The sequence below is a fragment of the Carya illinoinensis genome, chromosome 9 (assembly GCF_018687715.1).
Source record: "Carya illinoinensis cultivar Pawnee chromosome 9, C.illinoinensisPawnee_v1, whole genome shotgun sequence".
Classification (NCBI taxonomy): domain Eukaryota; kingdom Viridiplantae; phylum Streptophyta; class Magnoliopsida; order Fagales; family Juglandaceae; genus Carya; species Carya illinoinensis.
This window is the reverse complement of record NC_056760.1, coordinates 26,335,522-26,344,580: the sequence shown is the minus strand read 5'-3', so window position 1 is coordinate 26,344,580 and position 9,059 is coordinate 26,335,522. Positions and strand designations below refer to the sequence as shown.

The following is a 9,059-nucleotide window of genomic DNA, read 5'->3' as shown; positions in this document are numbered from 1 at the left end:
ACCAGTATAGATTTCTCTTATTCATTTCACTTAAAATTAATATACAGTATCAATTTAGTATTAGGCTCAAAGAAAAAGAGTGCCACAATATTTTTTTGTTAAAAAAAATTTAATAATCAAGCTTTGTTAAAAAAAAAAAAAAAAAAAAAAAACCTGGGTATAGGCCGGAACCCGGATTTTCGGGTTGTAAAAACCCGGATCAATCTGAATTCCAACCCGAGTCATAACCCGGTCCAGTACCCGGTTGCTCAGCCCTACCTGAGTGCTCTTCTCATAGCTCTAGACCAAGTAACATAGTTTTCTGTGGTTAGGAGGTCAGCAACCAAACTGGCTGCTGTGTTATCTCCATGTTCTATCCTATATGGATTATTTTGGTCAGAGAAGTTGAGGAAGCGTGAAACATGCTGGATATTTTGGTTGACTGATTCTTCTTCCATTGTTCACAACAACTACTGCTCTGGTACCATATAAGAAAGTAAGGTGCATAGTAGCACTTGTGAAAAATAGGAGATGGAAGGGAGATATAAGAAAAGAATATAGCTTCAGATGGAAGAGAAGGCTATTGGAAATCTCATTCATTCACTCTACTCGAATGCAGGTTCTGTTACAAATATATATACACTACAGAAAATAGAAAAACTAAAGAGGAAGAGTCCTAAAATTAACTTTTCACTTTCTACTGATTTACAAGTAATCTAGGACATGGTTTTTCATGACAACCTAAGACACTGCTTTACATCACTTCATCTGCAATTGTGTGCACTCTTAATTAGCTGTTGATGTGTGCTTTTATGCTTCTCTGTTGCTTTATTTTTCTGTGCTATGCTTTATGCTTTTCAACTACTGCATCTTGCTTTACATCAACTTGTCTGCTGCATGGTGTTTTCTACATGTTTGTGCTTGTTCAGAATGTTCTTCTTCATTCTCCTTTTCTGTTTCATGTGACGATACAAATACTACACAATTCTTTTTAAAAAAATAAATAAATATGAGATTTATATAAAAAAATTAACTTTATAATATTAAACTCTAATTTTTTTGAAAATAAGTATAAAATATTTATACACTTTATAACTATACATAATATTAGTCTTACTTTGATAGTATTGGAAATTTGGAATACTCATTTATTCACGAAAACGAAAGAAATCTGTTCCTAAATAAATAATAAATAAACTGTCCCCCGTTCAAGAGTGCCAAAAACAAAAGAAAAACTAATAAAATCCTACATGTATGGAACAATATTTATTATAAGACGGCAGGCTGAAGTTGAACGCGCAGAAACTTTGATCCTGACCAGTAAAATACGGGAGAAAACATAGGAAATATTGGCATAGAAGCAACACTCCCTTCTTCCATGAAAAATCAGTGTTTGTGAATGGATACTTCTATCTTGGCCAGATTTTAAAGTGTGAAAGATGGTGTTCTAGTAGGACAACTCCCTCCCCCAGAAAAATAAAAAGTAATAAAAAAAATAAGAGAAGAAGAGTTTGGGTTTCAAAAAAAAAAATTCATTTTGAAATATTTCCACTTCCAATCGAACCATGGATGCTGGTCTGAAGATGGGTGCAGTTGGTTTGCTCGTCTCCGATTTCATCATGTCTTTCATGTGGGTATGGTCAGGGGTTCTTATTAAGATCTTTGTGTACAAGATTTTGGGGTTAGGCCATGAACCCAGCGGCGAGGTTATAAAGTGTGCGCTCTTGATCATCAACATGTTCTTCTTCACGTTCTTGGCCAAGAGTACCAAAGGTGGGGCTTACAATCCTCTCACCGTGTTGGCTGGTGCCATCTCTGGGAATTTTAGCCGCTTCCTCTTTGGAGTTGGTGCTAGAATCCCAGCTCAGGTTAGCTCCTTGGTGCTTTTATTTGGTTGTTTGAACCGATGTTTTATTAGCAGATGGGCTTCTTTGATTGAAATATGAGTAGGTTTGATTTATCAGGGTGTCGAAGCACTTCCTAATTATCAAATGGATTTGTATAATTGCAGTGTCAACCTGATTTGCTTTACTTGCTTGCTTGGCGATAAAGTAAACGGAAAAAAGGATTTATAGATTATGTCATTATAAATTTTGTTGAACTAAGTAACTTTTCTCAGCAGCTGAACTGAGCAATTGCAGCAAAGGAAAATAAGCTAAAATTATTTGAGTTAGATTTCTGTCACGGAACCAAAGATAATTAATCCTTTTATGGCGGCTTCGTGCTTAAAAAGAAACGAATCTCTTGGGTGATTCTTCTTTTTTCCTTTTTTGGTGGAGGATGAATTGATTATATTATATCATTAACCTGAGGCTTTGGTTGTTTAATTAAATTGAATCAGCGTGGCATTTCAATAAGTTTGTTGAGAAGGGCTTTGTTTAATTTATGGAGATGAAGATGTTTTGGAAACTTTTTGTTCTGGACTTAATTTGAAGATATTGTTTGCTGTGTCGGATGCTCAGTGCTTCCAGGGTTTGAAGCTTTATTATTTTGCTTAATGTGTACTTTGGTTGGGGCAAGCGAATTTGGGGTGGCATACATCTTTTCTACTGATTCAAAACTGAGATTGGGTCCTCTGAAATCTTGAACTAAATACTTTTGCTAGCATTTGGCACATGGCTTCTTTCTATGTTAAAACTATTGATCAAGGCGGATGGACAGTTAAGATTGGGTCCTCTCAAACCAGTGCAAGAAAAAAATATTGATCCAAATCTTCATTAACCAAGTTATCTGCCTTATAAAGAAATCCAAGTTAACTATCTCTTGATCAGATATTTGTGATTGCTGTTGAAATGAATCTTTAGCATCGCGACATAGAATTAATAAACAAGCGGATATCAGCTACATTGCTTCCTGTAATGATTATGTCATCGACATAAAGGAGAAGAACAATTATGCCTGAAGTAGAGGTGTGTACAAAATATTTGTGTTGGCCTTTCTACAGAGAAAGCCATGCTGTAAGAGCTGTGAAGAAATTGATGGAACCTGGCACGGTTCTGTACTTCTGCTCACATTGTTTGGTAATTTAGTATTTAAAATTTTGGCCAGGATTATTCGAGAAATGCTAGGCCTCCTTTGGCAGAATACTTCAAGGGATTCAAACCTCTTAATAAATAAACTCAAGAGGCATCCAATATCCATCATCAACCACCATCCATTCCTTCATCAATGATGGCCTTTGTTGCATTAAAAGCAGCTAAAATAAGAGTACCAACCTGTATCACAGCAATACCAGCCATCAACTTTGTTCCACTGATCTTTTTCGTAGCCTCTCTCTGTTTTTTTTTTTTTTTTGGTTGCTATTTTTTTTTTATTGTTAAATTTTTCTTTTTGAACATAACAATAGGCACAAAAACCCAAGCATATGGGCAAGCCCTGGCACCCCGCCCACCCCCCACAAAAAAAAAAAAAAACCCCACCTTGAGTAGGTCCCCCATAATAAAAAACGATTATGACCCTCAAAATAGGAATTTTGGAAAAAAAGAAAAAAGAAAAAAGAAAAAAGAAAAAGAGAAGATAGGTTTGCTTAAAAGATGGAAAAAATCTTGCCTAAAATAAAATCAACCTTAAATGGTAAAATTTGGTAAAAGAACCAGTAAATGTAGAAGTTCAACTCTAAAAAGTCTTACCCAAAATGTACAAAATTTTCAAACAACGGTAAAAATGAAATAGGAGTGGCAAAATGATGTATTACTCTTGGATAATTTCTAATATATGATGTGTATTTTGATATTGATGTCCTTGATTTGTTTTCAAAATTAGGTATTAAAAGAAGTTTTATGAATAGGAGATAATACCCCAATTATATTAAAAAAAATTAGATTCTCTTTCAATTAGTTATTTTGCTTATAGATAATAACTATTATTAAGCAAACCAATATAGTTGTTTCACATCTAAAAATTAAATCTGTAGGCTCATCCATTGATTGGTTCTCGATCTTCAAAGCTTCTTTCGTTCGTCTCCCTTCATAAATGCCACCATAGGCATATTGAAACCATCTTCCATATTGTTGCAATCTGAGAATTATCCTGAAGACTGACCTCTCCGAGAAGCTAGGAGATTGATCACCCTTCTTGACATGATCCAAGCTAGTCCCACCCAAGCGAAGAATTCATTCCACAAGGTCACGACAATCTTGCAATGAAGTAATAGATGAATAATGGACTCCCCACTCGTTTTGCACATACAACACCAATCCATGACAATGATTCGGTGTTTCCTTAAATTGTCTAGTGTGAGGATCTTCCCCAAGGAAGCTGTTCATACAAAGAAAATTGCCTTTAGGGGTGCCTTTTGTTCCAATTACTCTTCCATGGGAATGGATTTGCATTATGTGTGTTCATGACTTGGTAGAAGGAGCGGGCGGTGAACTTCCTTTTCTTGGAATGACACCAAGGCATCTTGTCTTCTACTCCCTCCTCATATGAGTGGAGTGTACTGGGTCATAAAACTCCGAAAATGCATCAACTTCCCAATCTTGGCATTTCTAAAGAGTGCAACATTCCATCGGGGAGTACTATTGGATAGAACCAAGAGATATGCAATCGAGGCTTCTTTCATTCTTGCTATAGCCTAGAGTTCTAGAAGAGTTTCCTTGAGTGCCCTATCGCCACACCCTATATCATGCCAAAGTTTGGTTTTGGATCCATCACTCACCTCAAAGTGGGTATTTTTTTTTTTTGCAAGTGGGCATTTCTATAATATGTATCCCATCCTCTTCTTATGTGCTTCCAAAGCCCCATCTCATATGGCCCACTCATCTCATTCGAGCACCATTCTCCCCACGCTTCACCATGCTTCAATTCTATGTTAGGGCGTAGCATGAATCTTTGTTAAGTCCTATTTTGGGTGTGTATGAGGTGGGAATTGTGTAATGATTGACTCATAATGTAAGTGATTAAAAAGAGTCTCACTTGTGGCTAATATTGTTAGGAAATTGCACTTGTGGCAGATGCATCCTTGGGGTGTGATAAATTCCGAATTGTATGGATTTGATTGTTAAGGCATTGCATGGAAATATGCTGATGTCATATTGAATGATACTTTTGATACTCTAAATTGCGGATTGGATTGTGAAGGCATTGCATGGGCATATGCTGAGTCTCATATTGAGTATGAAATAGTAGACCTTTTGGGTCTAACCTGTTTTATACTTTTAAAAGGTAAATTAGTAGGCCTCATTTGGATGTTGAGATGAGATGAGAAATATGTGAATAGTGATGAAATAGTTTGTGAATAGTAGTGAAATGATTTGAGTTAAGATGTTTTATGGGGTTTTTGGAAAAAAGAGAAAAAGTTGAATAAAAATATTATATAGTTAAATATTGTTAGAATATAATTTTTTAATATTATTTTTGTTTTGAGATTTTGAAAAAGTTGAATTGTTTAGTGTGTTTTGTTTGGAAGTTGAAAAAGTTGTAATGGTTAGGTAATGATTAGATGAAAAAGTTAAGATTTGAAATTGAAAAATATTTGTATTTGAGTGGTGTGTTTGGATGTTGAGATGAAATGAGAAGAGATGGGATGAGATGAGATGAAATCATCTCATTATCCAAATGGGGCCAAAGTGTTCTTAATCACATTTGAAGAAAAGAGATCTTATGGAAATAATTGTCGGTTGTTATAATTTTTCACTTTTTAACATATAGGGATTTGATGAAATTTATGCCCTACAGATCTCAAAACCCTATAGACTTAAAATGAATAAAAAACATTCATAATGTACATACCGCATATATAGTGATAAACGTAAACATGTAAAAAGCTTTGTATGTATACACACATAAAAACTATATATATGTGCAAATACATTATATTCTAAGGTTGCGAGGATATAACTAGGCTGATTTGTTGGAAGTCTTGGTCACTTCTGATCCAGCCTTGTGCTATTGTTGTTGCTGCACATGCATCATGAAGAAATTGTATATATCATTACCTACTTTTATTGAGCTACAATCTGAATTGAAGATGAAGAATATAAGCAATCAATGCATCAAAGATTTGTCCTATCTATTTACAATATATAATTTTGTCTGTAAGTAGGGAACTTCGCTCTTGTTCAGTCACATCATTCACTCTGCCATTATGTTTGTAAGTGAAAATTAAACATTATATGTGACAAGTTAAAGTTATTAAATGAAAAATGACATGTCTAATTTAGGAAGTAATTTCATGTGGAATTAATAGAGCTGTTTAGTTTTCCTAATGCATTTTTTTTTCCTTAACTCATTTTTTTTATAATCTTTTTAAGTTTTTAGAGGAAGTTAAAAAGCCTATAAGATATGAGTCTTGATATCTAGGGTGACATTGGCCCCCATATAAAGCGCACTTGGTCCATCTCTTTGCTTAAACAAAGTTTGCGAGATTTCAAGTTATTAAAATAGAAAAAAAAAATGAGAGTTAAGGGGAGAGAAGAGGAACTCAATCAAAATTTGGAGATCAAGGTACTAACATTGGCATTCTTATAAAGGTTTTACTTATTGTATGATGGCTCAAGGTATGCTAATTATGAATGCTGTGCTTGGGATGTTTGGATTATGTGGTTGGGAATTATATGGAAGGATCATGGAAAAATATCAGAGGGATTGGGGTAAGTTTTCACGGCATACCAGATATGAGGTAGGCAATGGTTCTGGTTTAAAGTCCAGGTATTATATGTGGTGTGGGGATCTGCCTTTCAAAATGGCCTTTCTGAGCGATTCTGCATTGATGAGTCTAAGGATGCATTGGTAGCAAATCATTTGAAGTTTTCAAATGGGGGTTCGCCAATGGGTTTAGTTTGATTAAAGTGGCACAGGATTGAGAGACAAATCTCTGTAATTCATTTTATGCTTGGTTATATTCTGCTCGATTGAGACAGGATGGGGAAGACAATGTGTTGGGCCATGTCTAAGTGAGGGTGTTCAAAGTCAAATTGTTTTACAAGACCTTGATGCCCCACCGTAGCTCTTCTTTCCATGGAAACCCATATGGAGTAAGGCTCCCCCAAGAGTGGCTTTCCTCATTTGGACGACCGCGCTAGATAAGAACTTTACACCGACAACCTGCGGAGGAGACATGTCGTGGTAATGAAGTGGTGTTACATGTGCAGGAAGGACAGAGAAGCCACAGATCACCTCTCACTCCATTGTGAAATATCTAGTGCCTTGTTGCATGTGGGTTTTTGTCTCTTTGGGCTAGACTAGGTGATGTCTAGATGGATGGTAGATTTATTATCGTGCTGGACAGGAAGACTCGAGAATGTCCAAGCGGAAGTTTTGTGGATAATGATACTGGTATGTCTAATATGCTGCATATGGCGAGAAAGAAACTGCCATAGCTTTGAAGACAGCTCAAGGGAAACAGTGGAACTTAAAGCATACTTTTCTAGTACACACTATGATTGTTGGATGGCTGCCCATTTATGTTTCTTTAGTTCCAGAAGTTTCTCGACTCTCTTGCCTTTTCAAGCTAGACGTATCTATTCTATACTCCTTGTGTACTTGGATAGTTCCTTGTTTGATCACTAATAATACGTACCTTATGGAAAAGGCAATATTAATGTGCAGGTCTATGACTGCTTTATATTGGTTGTGGTGTTGTTCAATGGGCATCCTGCTCTGTCGATGTTCTCTATGTAAGGTGAAATTTCCTGTAATGTATAGAGAAAAAAAATTACCGCGTATCATGTATGAAGAATGATAGTTACTCATGCCCTGTGATTAGGAATTTTTTTTACTATTGTTTGGAGTAGATGATATAAGTTTACTGAACTATCTACATTGAAAATTATGTTCATTCAATTAGTTGTGGGCTCTATATCATGGAGGGAACTTATTTCTATACATATACATATACATATATGGAAAATGATAGTGTTTGTTTCTGGCCTTGTATATAAATTTTGTATATAAATTTATATATATATATATATATATATAAACACATACATATATACTTACATTGTGTAGGTGTGTTTCTGGCCTAATTTTTTCTCTCCAGGTGATTGGATCTATTAGTGGGGTTAGGCTCCTTATGGACACCTTTCCAGAAGTAGGACTTGGGCCACGTTTAAATGTTGACATCCATCGAGGGGCATTAACAGAAGGATTCTTGACATTTGCTATTATCACCATCTCGCTTGGTCTGACCACAAAAATCCCTGGAAGTTTCTTCATGAAGACTTGGATCTCAAGTGTCTCCAAGTTAACTCTTCATATACTTGGCTCCGATCTGACTGGTGGATGTATGAATCCAGCCTCTGTAAGTATCTACAACAATTAATCTATAGAATTTTCTGTCATTATTTAAGATGCAGAAACTTTGTCTATAGAACTTGAGTATACCATACTTTCCTGATTCATGTAGGTGATGGGATGGGCTTATGCACGCGGGGATCATATAACAAAGGAGCATTTACTTGTATACTGGCTCGCCCCGATGGAGGCAACTCTACTGGCAGTGTGGATTTTTAAGTTGGTGGTTCGGCCAATAAAAGAGGAGAAAGCAAGCATGAAGAGTAAATCAGAATGAAAAGTTTCTTGCTTTTCAAAGTTGGGTTGGATGATCCAATCTGATGGCATTTAGGTAGGTGAAAATGGGTGAAGTTGAAACGCTATTTGACTTGAAGGAATACATCAGTACTTTGTATATCAATTCCTTCAGGTAATCAATTTGTAGTTGTCATTCCGGATGTCCAGTTGATTCACCAATCTCTCTCTCTCTCTCTCTCTCTCTCTCTCTCGTCACTTGCAGTGCCTAGGAATAGAGCTGCTACAGGAAAGCTCCCTATATAGCACAAAACGCACGAATGGTGCCAAGGCGTATAAGTAGAGGTAGGGGTGAGATTTGGTCGGTCAAGATCGGAAAAATCGATTGGATTAACTATTTTTGGACTGAACCGGATAGGATTGGATTGGGTCCGGTTCGGTCGGTCACGGTTCAGGGGTTTTTCACCGATTTATATTAATATTTATATATCTATAACTAATATTAATATTTATATTAATACTAATACTCTAGTCTCTAATATAGTAATGTAGAATATAGATATACTAAATCACCGATTCACTATAACTAATATTACTAATATATAGCTATA

General features: G+C 35.8%; 1 protein-coding gene across 1 annotated transcript; it reads left to right on the top strand.

Moving 5' to 3' along the window:
* The first annotated feature begins 1,262 nt into the window (after positions 1-1,262).
* LOC122277706 (probable aquaporin SIP2-1) lies at positions 1,263-8,670 on the top strand. Its single transcript, XM_043087801.1, has 3 exons — positions 1,263-1,847; positions 7,961-8,221; positions 8,327-8,670. Exons 1-3 carry the CDS (start codon positions 1,545-1,547, stop codon positions 8,489-8,491), a joined length of 729 nt encoding a protein of 242 aa, XP_042943735.1. The 5' UTR covers positions 1,263-1,544; the 3' UTR covers positions 8,492-8,670.
* Positions 8,671-9,059: the final 389 nt, after the last annotated feature.

Bases quoted from the DNA above. Each gene is read 5' to 3' on its own strand.
- LOC122277706 (XM_043087801.1), top strand. From the start codon at position 1,545: ATGGATGCTGGTCTGAAGATGGGTGCAGTTGGTTTGCTCGTCTCCGAT. The intron at 1,848-7,960 runs GTTAGCTCCTTG...TTTTCTCTCCAG, and splicing joins GTGCTAGAATCCCAGCTCAG to GTGATTGGATCTATTAGTGG. The intron at 8,222-8,326 runs GTAAGTATCTAC...TGATTCATGTAG, and splicing joins GATGTATGAATCCAGCCTCT to GTGATGGGATGGGCTTATGC.